The sequence below is a fragment of the Astatotilapia calliptera genome, chromosome 18, assembly GCF_964374335.1.
Source record: "Astatotilapia calliptera chromosome 18, fAstCal68.1, whole genome shotgun sequence".
In the NCBI taxonomy this organism is placed as follows: Eukaryota; Metazoa; Chordata; class Actinopteri; order Cichliformes; family Cichlidae; genus Astatotilapia; species Astatotilapia calliptera.
This window is the reverse complement of record NC_137439.1, coordinates 27762089-27778060: the sequence shown is the minus strand read 5'-3', so window position 1 is coordinate 27778060 and position 15972 is coordinate 27762089. Positions and strand designations below refer to the sequence as shown.

General features: G+C 43.3%; 1 protein-coding gene across 1 annotated transcript in view; it reads left to right on the top strand.

Annotated features, from left to right (window-relative positions):
• The first annotated feature begins 3755 nt into the window (after positions 1 to 3755).
• gpr158b (G protein-coupled receptor 158b) overlaps positions 3756 to 15972 on the top strand; it is a 97060-nt gene continuing 84843 nt past the window's right edge. Inside the window, exons 1-2 of the mRNA XM_026148573.2 lie at positions 3756 to 5251; positions 11822 to 11927. Of these exons, the coding sequence (XP_026004358.2) occupies positions 4395 to 5251; positions 11822 to 11927 (963 nt within the window). The 5' untranslated portion in view covers positions 3756 to 4394. The remainder of the gene's footprint in view (positions 5252 to 11821; positions 11928 to 15972) is intronic.

The window sequence follows — 15972 nt, the reverse complement described above, 5'->3', positions numbered from 1 at the left end:
CCAACCAAACAGGATCTGTGTGACAGTTGTGTAAACAAGTTAGATTGTGTAATGAAGATGACAAGGAAAAAAACAAAAAGTAAACCAAATTGTCAGGCACGTTTATGTGCATGTGAGTGTGTGTAATTTTACTGGATCACAGATCCAAGTAAGCTAAACTAAAGGCTGGAGAGTCTCTTCTTTCTCCCGACAAACTGATTTTCACACTTGTCTGTTCGCACTCGCTTTGCTTCCATAGTACAAGACAACTTATGAATGCTTTTTCCGAGTGCACGCACATACAATGTCCCTCAGCACAATTCCTCTAGGAGAGCATGTGGCTGCATCTTTTTGAGAAAACACAAGCTGGTGTGTGTGTGTATGTGTGTGTGTGCAGTTGGATGAGGCTTTCAGACGTCTGTGGGTAACAAGTAAATGAGGCTGTCATTTCTCAGCTTGATTTTTGCAGCACCTATACACGCTTCATCCTCAGTCCTGGATGCAGTTGAATCACTTTGGAGCGATGTGTGAGATCAGAGTATCTCTGACATATTTAAATGACGTTAGCAGAGCAGGGGTTACATCAAAAATGATATTTGTGCACAGCTTGGTTGCTTTTAACCTCACCCATAGCAGGCTTTATTGACAACATCACAATGCACACAATTTCTCACACACGCTTCTGGAAACATCTGGCCTGAAATCTGTGCACTATTGTGTTGATGGTGTGATATGAATTAATTAGGTTTCACCTTCTGCTGCACTGATAGACACAGTCAGGGGGTTTGAACAGGAACTTTAGTGCTGGATTTAATCTGCACAACACATAAAAAATAATACATAATAGTAGTGATAATAACACAACACTGCACCGATATGAGCAAAGGACCTCAGATGCATACACACATGCTCAAGAAGAGAGGCAACGTAATGAGCCTTGAGGAACGAAAGACATGCTGCATTTACCAACATCAACAGTGATGAACTGTTGGCAGACTCTTTCTTGTAACCTGCATTATTGTGTGTCTGATAAAAAAAACTGGAAAAACAAACACAGACATTATTTTACATTTTGTAAGACACAGTTTCACTACAAGATCGGGCCATTCATCTGGAACTTTGCACTGATATTTGCAGATGAAAATGGCTTCTTTCTTTCCCCCCCATCAGCATCACTTGAGAAATGGCAGCTTGTACCATGGGAAATTAATACAGTAGCACTTTTGGGCAGCCTTTTTCATCTTTATCAGGGAACCGCAGTTGATTTGGCAGCCAGAGTGGTGGCATTTAACTGTGACTGATTGTACTGAGCTGGAAGGGGATTCTGTACATGTATTATTTTAAGAGTGGACCTCTATTTGCCTAATTTCAATTTTAATGGCCAATTTTTTTTACACAGAGCCACTTGATTTTGGCAGAATTTTCTTTCCGATGGGCAGCAGAGCTCGACCTGCTTCACATAAAACCAAACACTGAAAGCAGTGGGAGTTTGTTTTCTTCTCTACACAAGTTCATCCTCATCACCCTGTGCTTTCACTATACCTCCACATGAGCTGAGGTCTCAAACCGTTTCCAATTTATAGAGTTTGTGACGTTCTCGACAGCTTCTACAGATACATCAGCACAGATGGAGAGATGTGACTGAAGGTGGAGCCTTAAATAGCAGGTGATGCTGGTGTGATAGCTAACTGCATCAGTGAAAGTACATCATTCACGCATACAGATTAGAATTATATGTAAACATGCCAGAGGCAGATCAGAACAGATGACTTGATATCATTTCAGAACAAATCTCAGAAAACTCACTCCTTGTCGATAAACTCCTCTGTGATTCATGGGATAAATCCACACACTGTGTGAGTAACGCCTATCATGTCTTTTCCTTCAGTGCCCTCTCCAGCTTTTCATCACAGGCTTACATTTAAACTCTCCCTTAAAAGGTCACAGCTTCTGCCAAACCCCGGCCAGCACCTTGCAACCTCAGTAGTTTGAGTTCAAATGCAGCTGGCTGCATGGGTGTGGCAGAAAGAAACAGACTCCTGAGTGCAGGAAGAAAAACAAGCAGCAGAGGAAGCACCCCCAATTTTTATTTATTTATTTTGTTCCTGAGCCTTTTATCCTCCTTTGCTCTCTTTTGAGAAAATCTAAAGGAACCTCTGGGAGAACAGAGGAAGCGTGGGTGAGAGCGCACGGCTGGTACAGCAGCCGCTACCGTGTTGCGGTTGTATGGACCCTAAGTTGTAAAGCATGCAGATGAAGCAGCAAATGCCTATCAAATATTTATCAGAGCAGGGGAGCCAGTGCAGCTTGTAAGAGAAGATGAAATAGTGGGGGCAGGAACAGTCACTCTGTACGGTCTCTTTCGCCCAGATTCTCTCTCTGTCTCTCTGTCTCTCGACTTCGCCGTTCATTCGCCATGCCTGCCACAAACACACCTTTTCTTTTTGATTTACACGCACTCTCTTGTGAGCATCACCGGTTATACGTCTGCCCGTGAAGGTCTGTTTTTCACGTTTTCATCTGGCTGATTGGCGGTGAGCGGTGAGGTGGTGGTGAGTTCGTACAGTAGTTGTAGCTGTAGATTGTGTAAAACCAGACAGGCCGCAGTCCACATCACTCGCTGCAGCGGACAGCATGGGGGAGATCTCTGCCTCGTCACCTTCCACTGCCACGGCAACGGCCTGCGAGTCACCCCGGGCGAGGTGTACTCTGCACCACCCATTTACAGTCCCGGGATGACTCCCGATCAGCCCCGTGGACACGTGCGCACGCACTCGTGAACATAAACGTGTCCCCAGATGGACTCATAAAGTGTCTAAACACAGGAAAGTAGCACAAAGAGGAATGCCCACTCTCTTATTTACTCACTGCTGCGTGGGACAAAATATGATGCAGCGATGTATCACACCGGCTTCCTCTTGCAATATGTTATCAGCACTGGTTCCAAATATAAACCCTTGAATTAAAACGTGTGGGAGTTAAATAAGTTGATGAAGGAGAACTCGTAAGGAAGGGACCAAGCCATAGGGGTAAATGATTGCACTGTTACATTATTTATCCGTAATAACAAAAACAGTAACACACAAAAACCGACACAACAATCCAGAGGATAAGCAGATCATCCCAGACTTTACCCTCTGTTTTAACGGGTAGACATGCTAAAGTCTCCTTCAGTTACAAATTGTCTTGCAATGTATCACATGGCAGAATCACTGTGTGGTGGTACCACTGTCATTGTGGGTAATGTACCGTGACAGAATCGTGAGTGAGGCCCGGATTATGCGCGCTTGGACGCGCACAGATGCGCACTCGGGCCTATTATAGTTCTATCAAGTCCCCCTGAAGGATTTGAAATTAGCGCATTAGGCTATACTGTAATGTCTCAGTGCCTCTAAGGCTCGAAAAAAAGTAAAAAATTGGCAGGCATCTGGACATCTGCAGACACACCGTGTCGTTTGCCCTCTCTTCACGAAATTTACGTGACTCGGACCCAAGAAAGCGTGGATCTGCGATTCCCAGCCGCACACACAGTATATTAGAACACACCTGGCTAATATACATGATGCTGCTTGGGTTGATGATTAGAAATGTAACCCTTGAGAAAAAATGTGGCTGTAATGTGTGTGATGTTCTACTTTATACACAGTTTTGGACATTTTGTCTATATATAATTAATCACAGTTTAAACTATATGTGAGCCCCCCTCCCCCGCCCCTCTTTCTCTCACTCACTCACGCAGTCGTTTTTCTTTCTTTTTTTCATTTGCAAAGTAAATCTAGTTGCCAGGTTGCTCCTTCGTCTTCATTACTCAGGGCTCCTCTTCATCACCACAGCCTCCCTCGCTTTTCTTCCTACGGGCGCTACTTTCAGCACCGGACAGCTCTCGTCGTTCCCACGCTCCGCCCACCTCAGACAGACCGGCAATGAGAAACCAGCACACACGCCGGTGGGCGACTCTCGAGGTGGCCTATTAGGGTTTTATTGGGAGGGACGGAACTTCGAGTACAATTTGCTCTCTCCCTTGTCATTCTTCTCCTGGATTTCTCCGAGCGGGAGTAAAAACAGAAGGAGAACCCGAGCACTCCCCTGGATTGCGGGCTGGTGAGGAGTCCGTGTGGTTTTCTCATGAGTTAGGAAGCTGGTTCGTGTCTGTGCAGCTGTTTAGATCACACTGTGTGTTTTTTAACAGAAGAGAGGAAAAGTGTGCTCTCTCTGAAAGATGCAAAGATGACAAGAGGAAATCGTTTGCCGTTTTATGCTTGGTCGTAGGTATGAAATCCAGGACATCCTCGGGCGTGTGTTTGAAAGTGTTTCTGATCTCCTGAAGCGGCAGAAGATATAGAGTGGCTTTGGTGATGCTCGCCACACTTTGCCAAGTCCACGCGGTGTCTGCTCTGTGCCTGTGACAACGAACCATGGCTCTCCTAGTCGTCCCGTTGCTCCTGCAAACAGGGCTCGTTTGGGGTTCAAACTACGGTTATGTGGAGTGGTCTGACAATGACCGCGACGATAAGAGCCCACCAGTCTTCAGCACCCAAAATATCAACAGGGAGCCACCCCACCATCCGACCTATTACCCAGTACCAGCCACCGAGCGCACGGTGGTGGCGCACAAAATCGAGGAGGACCTGCCCAGGGTGGTGACCGCTTTCTTGCACACCGGGGACTCTTCGGCGCTTAGACAGGTCAACTGTTCGCGGAGGTACGAGCTGAGCAGCCTGCGAGGCGGCCTCCACGTCGCCTCCCACTATTCCCTCCACAGCATTCTGGACACTGTAGCGCACGCCACAAACTTCCTGAATATGATCCTACAAGCCAACAGGTCCCGGGAGCAAACCCTGCGGAGGGACATCCACTGGTACCACGCGCTGGTTCAAAGCATCCTCGAAGGGGATCCTAAAATCCACAGGGCAGTGGTGACCTTGCACACGGATGCGCTGACGCCAGGGCCCCACGTTTTCCTCCAGGCGACGAGAACCGAGAATGAAGTGGTACTACAGGACCGATCCGGCTCTGCGCACCGTCACCTCAAGGGCAGGAGTCCGGAGACTGACTGGTTTAATGAGTTCAGGGACGGCAGGAGACCACACATGCACAGAAGAATCACGGAGGCATCGGGCTCCAAGAGTGGCACTTATCTCCTGGACAAAAACCAAATTAAGTGGTCTGCGCCATACCTGGAGTGTGAACACGGAACGTTTGTGCCCTATTGGCTGCTCACCCTGTCTGCAGCCTTCTATGGACTTAAGAGCAACTCAGCGCCAGAGTTCAGGTGAGACTGAAAAGTGTCACTTTTTTGTCCTTAAAATGTAGAAAAATATGTTTTAATGTTCTATTACAGCTCACACATGTTAAAGTATCTATTTCTTTATATTTTATTAATAATTAAAGTTAATCAGATAATCAGCGTCAGCTATTGAAATGCTTTAACAGCATTTAATTGACAATAACCTCTGTGAGACTTCATGTAAATATGGATCCACCTACTGCTGTAATAGAAGCAGACAGTTAAAAAGAACCTTGACAGATCTATCTAGACATTTCACTCACCTGTCAAGGCACAGGCATGCAGCCCTGCTGCAGCCAGCACTCTAATGAATTCTGCAGGCTTTACGCAGTGCTCGTAAGTGAGGATATCTATAGAAGTGTGCACGCGTGCGTGTTTGTGGGTAACATTTAGGTGCATCAAAACACCTAAAGCTCTCGTATTTCAAGGCTGCGGTCCAAGAGTGTCCTGAGAAGATCAATGAAGCCATGAATAAACAATGAAATCTCTACTACAAGATGAAACCACTCAGAGGTCCAGGTGCACTTCACCCTTACATCAGTCTAAGTTGCAGTGCATAAGTCAGTGTATCACTCACACACTCAGTGTCGCTAATGTGAGATAACATGTGAGAAAAAAATACAATTAAAGATGATAAATATCTTTTAAGAGAGGAAAAAAAGAACGTTTACAACAAGGGTAAGCTTGGGGTAAACACACACACATCCAACTCTTACTCTTACTTACTTACTTAGTTTTGTACTAACTCTAGCTTTGCATTTTTATTTTGGACTCTAGCTTTCCATGATTCACAGTTCAAAATAATCCTTATTTATCCTGTTCTGGGCTTTGGTGAAGCCCTTTAGTTCATCTGCTTCCTTTCTTCTGATAGGTTTTCCCTCATGAAGAGAAGGTTTGAAAACCAGGTGGATGGTTGCTGTAACTTAGCAAGATCTTTGTCCCTGAGATGCCCGTGTTAAGGACATCGTCTTGGACTGATGTCATTCAAGGTGAAGAGTAGGGAGAAAAACTCCCCAAAAAGGTGTTCAGTCGACCTGAAGCCTGAGCTTTTGGCTCACAGGCATTGGTGTTATATCCGCTGACATCATCACATGAAACTTCTGCCATCTTCAATATAAAGATCCACAAGTGTATATGCACAGACACAGATTCACCTACACATGTAAAATACCCCTACACTGTCACTACATAATAAGCAAGACTAATTAAATTGGAATGACACTGTGATGCACAGTGCTCGTGGTTTATAGGCAGCAGTGTTGTGTTTGTGATTCGGCCCTCACCCTGGCATGCATCCACCCCGGTGATGTGTCCCTGAGCAAAATGCTGCATCACTACCTGCTCCAGGGACAGTGTTACGATGTGATGAGGGCTTCTTCTGGCTTTTTAGAGAATTGTACAGCTATCATCTCTGTGCAGGATCTGAAGATGGCTGATTCTTATTACACAATGAATTTCTATCAGCATCAACATGGTCCACACTTTCAGATTACCTCAAATTTCCAGAGATGTTTGTTAGAGCTGCTTGAAAGTTAAGCATCTGTCTTATAGGGTAGCTTCAGCTTGCTGTAATGACTCAGTCTGCCTGCGTTGGCTTGTTCATCTCCAAAAAAGGATTCGAGTCATGTCCGGGATATTGCCCGTTTTAAACCATCAACTTGTCATGATGAGGATGTTTAACTAGTTGAGAAAGATGGGAGATGTGCTTGTGTCAGTGGCCTAAGGCGTCTGGAAAATGTTAAGTGTGATTAAATCAGTTCAGTGAATGAATTCATAATTAAATCAATTGCCTATTCCAGCCCAGCCAAGAGGGTTTTGAGTGAGTTTAAATGATTGTGACATTTTACAAGTCACTGTGATTTGTGACATTTAGAAGAAGGCAAGTCAGATACTGAATCCCATTTGTGATGTTTCATATGAATATAGAGGGGATGCTGGATTATAGAGAAACTCTGTAATGAATAGAGATGGAAACTATGAGGTATGCACTGTTAGGGGGGGTTGATGTAAAGGTAAGGATTAAAATTAGTCAAGACCTCAGAAATAGCGATTTTGAAAAAGTCAAAACTCAGGGTCCACTTAGTATTTTTACCCCCAGAGCTTTCCAGTTTCCAAGATCAAGAAATAACTGCCGTACTTTTAGTAATATAGTTTGGCATTTGTCAAAATTGACTGTGGAGTCAGCAAAGGGAGCCAAGGGAAATGTCAAGTTAAGAGGGAAAATAATAAAGTGGATGTTTAAAACCTGAGTGTGTATCTCAGAGAAATACAGTCTGTAACTGAGGATAAATATTGGCTGCAAGTACACAACCAGATTCATGATGTTTTTCTCCTCCCTCTATGTTCTGTAATGCGAGTTGTGCTATGCTGTTTCTTCGACTCATCTCACTCCTGCGATGACATTTCTAAAAATAGAAAGTTTGTTGGCTCTGGACAGAAATGCATAAAGTAGTGGAGATGATAAGCCAGAGCCTCCATGTCTTCTACTTTCTGTGTCAAAGAAACCTTGTTGCTCTTTCTTATTATTATTATTTGAGTCTGATGTAAATTTGTGAGGTAATGAGGGGAGGAGAGAGGCTCTTTCCAATGATTTTTGTCTGTCTTTCAGACTAAGCTCCAGCTCTGCCTTTCACATGGAAGAAGCAAAAGTTTGACATGTGTAAATGAAAACCAGAATAAAATAATTCAATCCCGACAAGAATCCAGCAGCCTCACCTCCAGCACTTTTATATAGGATGGTAAAAAAGATATTGTGTCATTATAAGGAAATGCTATAAGATACTATACCTCTGGAAGCATTTCATGTTTTTTTTTCTTTTATAGAAACCATAACCGAAGTTGTTTCGCTTCAGAAAAGAGCGGCACTGAATTGTAGCTCACATAGATATAAATGATCATGTGCAAATCTGTCAGAAAAACAAAAATAAAGACTTTCTCTCAGTTTTCACTTTCGCTATTTGTCATCAACACAACAGCACAGATAATGTCATTGCATAACCACCGTCTCTAGTTTGTAGTACTGTGCAAAAGTCTTGTGACGCCTTTCCTTTGTTTATATTTTGCTTCCAATGAGCTAGATGTTCTTGTAATTTTCCAAAGTGGCCTTGAGCGTAGCTCTTCGTGCTTTTGAAGGTCTTTTTGTTTTTCGCTGGACATTAGCTTCTTTTTTCAGCCCTCGTACCTGACCACTTTTTCAAGCAAAAATTAATTCAAGCATAGAAAAGGCACCTAACTCAAGGAATGAACCACACACAGCAGACAACTTAGCAAAGCACCTATTTTAAATTTTGTCTTTAGGCACTTTCTTACCCGTAGCCTGTTGCAACACTGTCACGATCCTGGGTCTTTTAACTCGGCGCTTTGAGTTTCAGTGTATTTTGACGGTTTATGGTTTATGTTTAAGTTCATTTAGTTATCTTAAGCTCTTTCTGTTTTGCCTTGGTTGCCCTGTTATAGTTCAGTGTTTATCAGATTCCCCTCGTGTCTTTGCCCCTTGTGTTTATGTCTCACTCACCCTGTGTTTCATGTCTACATCCCATTATGTTTCCTGTTTTATTTTGAAAGTCATGTGTTCCATGTTCAGTGTGTTTAGTTTTGCTTCCCCTGTGGCGTCATGTTCATTTGTATAAGCTGTGTTCCCCTGTGTTTCGTGTTCTGCTGTCATGTTTCATTGTCAGGTCGTCTGTTGTTTCACGCCATGCTTCCAGGTTTCATGTATTCATGTTCATGTCAGGGTTTTTCATGTTCTATTTCAGTTTACTCAGTTTAGGTTAATGTTTAGTTTTGCATCAGTTTGCCTTGCCCTTCGTTTGTACCTTTTCATCAGCCTTATTAAACAGCTCACCTTTTGTTAAATCAAGTTACGTTCCATGTTCCAGACATGTTGTGTCTGCGTTTGGGTCCACTATTCACACTCCACACAGTCTGCTTCCACTGACTATGACAAACACATACATTTTCCAGCTTCTTTACCTGAATCTACAGAAAATAGCAAAGATAACACATTTTGATGGACATAAAATCATACCTTTGGCACCAAAACGATGATTCCTGCAGCACTAATAGCTGGAAAATTGGCATATCTCCACATTGTGTGCGGTGTGTTTTTAAAAAAATTGAGGAAACCAGACAAGTGGAGGAGAAAAGAAGATGTGGCAGGCCTAAAAAACTGTCTACAGCAGACAGAATCTGCAAGTCATCTCCACAAGAAACAGGAAAAAGTCCGTCAAAGACCTGACACAGGACCTGAGAGCAGCTTATCCATCTATTGCTCACCTAAGCCTAATCTGAAATAATTTCATTGGAAGGGTCGCTGTGAAGCTGGATTTATGAAATCAGAATTTAAGCAGTATAGAGCAGCACTTTGTAAATAGATTGGAAGTGACTGATGGTTATCATGAAGCCTTAATGGGTGGCTAAATGGTTTTGATGGATTGCTAGTGAGAGGAGGAAGAATAAATCATCCCAGAGAAATAAAGGACCATCTGTGCTGTGTAAATGTAAAGAATCACTCTTTTAGTGGTACTCAGGCCGAGGCGTACATTTGTCTTCACAATCATTTGTTATGTTGTAGCAGAAATGATCAAATTGTACCCCCATGCAGTGCTTGTCCTGATGTTTCTTTCACTCTAAGAAATTTGTGCCTCATGTTAACACAGATCCAAGCTCTTTCACATCTCTCAGTTTTTACTTCTGCTTTCCACCAAGCCTTGACCTGCGTAAAGGACTCGAGTGCACACAAACACATACAGGCGTAAACACATTTGCTTCTTTTTCTTTCTTGTGTACTCGAGTAGAGGTGGTAGCCAAAGCCTCTCTCTGCGGTTGTTTGTTCCACTTCCCACCAGGCAGATGGGGGAGGGAGGTAACAGGTGTCAGGCACCACTTCACCACAAAGGAGTGGAGGAATTGACAGCGAGGTTTAATAAAAGGTTTAATAAAAGAAAACCAGGCATTATTTATAAGTGTGCATGATAAAAGGGAGATAGAGAGTCATAAACAAAGATATCTATTCACTGTGGGCTACACTGACTTAGCTGAAGTCTCGGGCTGTGCTGTATTTCAGTCACATCCCTCACCAGTTTATTTAACCTTCTTCACTCCACAGTCTGAATCTGTAGTGGCTCACTGCTGCACAGGCCAGCAGTCTCCGTGTATTGAACTTGTTCGGGTCTCAGGCGCAGCAAGAAAACAAGAGTATTTCTCACCTTTGGTGTGAAAATCCTCAGAATCTGATAGTGAACACGGCCGGGAGCAGAGAACACACCCCACATAAATACTGCCTTTAAAAACTTTACACTGGCATTTGCACAGGGAAGCATGGGATCAGATTGTAGTTTACTTTTATTCATAACATACCAGCCTGCTTCCTCAAAGCTCACTACAGCACCAAATGTGCAATAATCCACCGCTGAAAGCCGTCCAACAAATGTGCTTAAAAACTATAGCACTCAGCTGTCGTGGAACTAGAAGCTGTTTATAGCAGCTTGGGTGACCTCTTATTTTTAATTTCGAGTTACCATCAGGTGAAAAATGTTCTCAAAATGAGAAAACTGCTGATATTTCCATTAGCCTAAACTACTGTGTTTAGTGTTAATGATTCTTAGTTAACTTCTTAAACATCAGTATGTTGTCATGGCAACTTTGCGATTCAGATTTATGCGCTTATTAGGCACAAACGTGCTTCAGCCGACTCATCGCATTAGTCATCGTGTTGCATTTGTTGACAGGAAAGAGAAGCCATGATCTTCTGGAACAAAAGTTGTTTGTCTTTGACTTGTCTGCGGCTCAACAAGCAGAAAATAAAGCGACAGGATACAGTATTTGTAGTGAGCCGAGCTGATGAGGCACATGATGAGGCCCATCAGTCAAGGTGAAATGGCCTGACAACCAGATTCTAGCTAAACTGCAGCGAGGGAGTCAGCATCCTGCACAGGATTCCCAGCAACCCAAAAGGTCCACACAAATCTGTGAAAGTGTTCAACGCACAACAAGAACAAAGAAACCGAATTCAGAAAATATGAAAGCTAGCGTTCTCAAATTGGAGGCAACAGGCAATGCAGTCTTGACACTAAAAGCGTTACTTTTTAATTTCTCAGTGTCTGGAAGGAAAAGTGGCACATTATGAATCTGACCCTGCTTCTTTTTCCTTACCTCTGTCTCTCTCTTCTTTTTCATTACTTACCTCCATCACTCTTAATTCTTCTCCCTTTCAATTTATTCCTATTCCTCCCGTTTGGCTACACCTCCCTTCTCCTGCTTGTTGAACCTTTAACCTCACTTCCCCCGAGCATTGCTCTTCTTTCCTGTTTTTAATTTTCTTCCCTTTCATTCTGACCTCACCTGCATCTGTGTAGTCCACGTGCCTCCTTTCTGCTTGTTTTCATCTTCCCTCCTGTTCTGTTTCACTTTTCTTCCATTCCTGCTGAACACATTTGATTCTTCAATTTCATTTGTTTCTTTTATTTACTCCTCTCAATATTTCTACCTCCCTCTTTCCCTCTTTTCTTCTGCACTCTTGTCCTGACTCTTTCCTCGCTTCCTTCTCTCTGACAGGGGCGTTGTCCGCGTGGACGTGAACCTGCAGGATGTGGACATTGACCAGTGCTCCAACAGTGGCTGGTTCGGCGGGACCCATCGCTGTAATCTTACCAGCATGGAGGTGAGTCTGCTGCTACTTCTCTTAATTTTGGAGTTACATTCACCTATTTGTTAATCTATTTGTTTTTCTAAGTACTTGCATTGAATTTGAATGCAACAGTTGAGTTATTTATTTATTTATAACTCAACTGTTCCATTTAATAATAGACCTGAATGAGCTGTTTCACAGAGCCTTCGCTGCCTTTCCTCTCATCGCAGGTTGCCTTTGATCATGTGTCCTCAGTATGAGCATCAGATAACTGACCAAAACCCGAAGAGTAATGTTCTCCATTCACTCAGCCACAGTTCCTGTAAATGTGTGAAACTGTCTGTGAGGAGTGGTACAGAATGGATGTTTTATGCTGCTCTGTGCTGGCCCTCCTTTGAAACTTCTCTCGGACACGAGAAATATGAACAAGGCAACATGCATACTATATTTCTATTTATATGTTTTAAAAAAGGTTTTTAACTGCAGTTTAATACCTCTCCATAAGTATAAGTACTGACATCATTCGATTATTCACCATGAGGCGCAAACAAACTACATCAGAGTGATGCAGAGGAAGGTTTGCACCACCCAAAAGATGCAGATAAGGCTGAAGGGAATGATACTTGGCCGTCGTACAGCAATAAGTAAAAGGCTGATTTTACACACTACCATGTTCCTAATTGAGCCCAAACATTTTGAGTACAGCACTTGCAAAAACACTGTCTTTGATGCACATCCCTTTTCATCTTTCTGCAGTAACAGGCTGATGGGGTATTGTTGTCACCCTGTCAGCTGGGTGGATAGTTGGCAGGCAGCAATATGGACACCCAAGTTGTCAGTGTAAGAACTTGACAACAAAGGGATGCAGGACTTTCACACTGTCACCACAGGTGCATCTGCTAAAAATCCCAGACAAGTCCAAATCTGAGTGACCTCAGCATCAAGGTCATGGGTCAGAGGTCATGTTTTCTTAAAACCTTGACTGGGATAACTTGACAAGGAAGTCATCTAGGATTTTGAAATTGATACCATAGGTGTATCTACTAGGACAGCGGTCCCCAACCTTTTTTGCACCACGGACCGGTTTATGCCCGACAATATTTTCACAGACTGGCCTTTAAGGTCTGTGAAATACAAATACAACAAATACAACAAAATAAAACTAGTACCGGTACCGAAAAAAACAAGATTTATTCATAACACACGTGAAAAGACCCAGGAAAACCGTGTTAATGATAAAAACGATAACAAAATAACGCTGAAAACCGATAAAAACCCTGAAAACCATACATTTCACACCTGAGCCTCAACTCTCGCGGTCCGGTACCAAAAGACTCACGGACCGGTACCGGTCCGAGGCCCAGGGGTTGGGGACCGCTGTACTAGGAGGCTGAGGGATAAACAAACAAACAAAAATGAACCTCATGGTAGAGGCAAGATAAGGGATAAGTGGAACAAAACTGATTATTTTACAAAGTAGCTTGTCGCCTACTGACTTAAGAGTTCTGTAGGACTGTCTGCGATGTATGCGCCTTCTTCACACTCCACACATTTAAAGCATTCTCATCTGTGTGACCGGTGTGACAGAACCGGCGGCAGACATTCATCACATTTGTCTCTTTCTGAAGCGTCAGAAAGACAGAGAACGATGAGGTAGTTTTGTATTTGTGTCTGTCTGAGCATCCGGGTGCGGCGTGCGCGTGAGCGGCCTGCCTCTGTAATTGCCATCTCGCTTGTGTCAGTGCCAACGTGTGATGTTTTGCAGGGAGCCTGTCTGACTCCAACATGGGAGAGTGACTGCTCGGGCGTGCATGGCATGTTGCTGCCCATATGATGTATAATAAATGCAGTGTAATGGATTGCAGCAAGATGAGATGAATTATTGACCATGCTCTTTGTTTGCGTGCGCTTCTCTCCCAACTCATCACCAGTCTGTCATGGAGCATTAGAGCGGGTAGGTGGGGGGGATATACAGATGAGACAGATCTCTATGTTTGCATTCTTCTAATATTTTATATATTTTATATATGTTTTGTGGCTGTGACTTTAGGTTTGGCAGCCTTTTAATTGCCAAGGATAACAAGGCTAAGCTGTCCGAGTCTGATCACTGTCATCAAAATGCTTTGAATTACGCTAGGTGTGTGCCCTGTTTATATGTGCACATGTGGCTTTGGTTTGTGTTAAAATAAGTCACAGTGCCATTGCACACTTGTAAACTTTTACTTTTTTGCTCAGAACATTTTCTTTCAAAATGCTGTCACTACAGTTGGACTTAAAACGTCATGGAGGGACAGTTTGAGACGGCCATCGAAGAGCTCACAGCTTCTATGATTAATTTCCTTCACACACTATATTTTTGGCCGAGCGGCAGCCAGTGATTCAGTGCCATCTTGAATCCGCAGTGCTGTTTTTCTCTTGTTGTTTGAAATGTAATGAGGAGCTTAGAGAGCAGAAATTAAGACACTGGCAAACGGCACAGAGTTAAAACTTTATATTGCAAATGTTTTCATAGAGAGAGCAAATATTGACCAAGAAACAATATCATCCATCTTGTCCACGGATGATTTCATAGAGTAATGAAATCCACAATTGGAACAGACTTTTCTTACAGCATTTATTTAGACACGCTACAGCTGATTGCTCTCTGAGAACTTTAAAAAGGAGGGCAGTGTGGAGCCAATGAGTATAGCATAAATTACACTATATTGTCACAAGTATTCACTCACCCATCCAAACCACTGAATTCATGCATTCGATCACTTCCATGGCCACAGGTGTATAAAATCCAGCACCTAGACATGCAGACTGCTTCTACAAACATTTGTGAAAGAATGGGTCGCTCTCAGGAGCTCAGTGAATTCCAGCTTGGTACAGTGATAGGACGCAACCTGTGCACCAAGTCCAGTCGTGAAATATCCTCACTACTAAATATTCCACAGTCAACTGTTAGTGTTGGTATAACAAAGTAAAGCTGATTGGAAACAACAGCAACTCAGCTGCGAAGTGGCAGCCCATGGAAAAATCACAGAGCGGTGGCTAGGAATGCTAACACACATAGAGGTTGCCAACTTTCTGCAGAGTCAATCGTGACAGACCTCCAGACTTCACGCGGCCTTCAGTTTAGCTCAAAAACAGTGTGTAGAGAGCTTCATGGAATAGGTTTCCATGGCCAAGCAGCCACATCCAAGTTTTACATCATCAAGCACAATGCAAATGTTGGATGCAGTGATGTAAAGCACTCTACCACTGGACCCTAGAGCAGTGGTTATGCTTCTCTGGCAATCTGATGGACAAGTGCAGTGTGGCGGTTGCCAGGAGAAAGGTACGGTCTGACTGCGTTGTGCCAAGTATAAAGCTTGGTGGAGTGGGGCTTATGGTGTGGGGTTGATTTTTAGGAGCTGGGCTCACCCCTTAGTTCTAGTCAAAGGAACTCTTAATGCTTCAAACTAAGACATTTTTGGACAATTTCATGTTCCCAGCTTTGTGGGAACAGTTTGGGAATGGCCCCTTCCTCTTCCAACATGGCTGCGCACATTGCAAGGTCCATAAAGACATGGATGTCTAGAAGATCATGACTGGCCTGCACAGAGTCCTGATCATTGTCTGACCTCAAATGTACGTCTGGAAGAATAGTCAAACATTTCCATAAACACACTCCTAAACCTCGTGCCTTCCCAGAACACTTTCAGGTGTTATAGCCACACACGCTATGGATTAAGAATCGGATGTCACTCATATGCGTGTGAAGGCAGGCATGGGAATACTTTTGGCAATATAGTGTATCTGGTACAACAAATCTTGACTCTTGCACACTTTTATCTGCATATTCAGAGAGAAACTAATATTTAATCTGCACGCTATAAGCTTAGCATTTTAGCATGCCTCTATAGCATTTTGTAGATATTTCTTAATGTATCTTTGATGTAGAAATGCTCAGTGGCATTTTGATTTCCCCTGAAGGTGTTCGATGCACAGACTGTCAGATAAATAAAGATAGCTGAGGATAAATAAAGAGACGTGAGAACCATGTGAAACTGTGATATAGAGCTGTCATGGTAGCAAAGGAAAGGGACTCTGC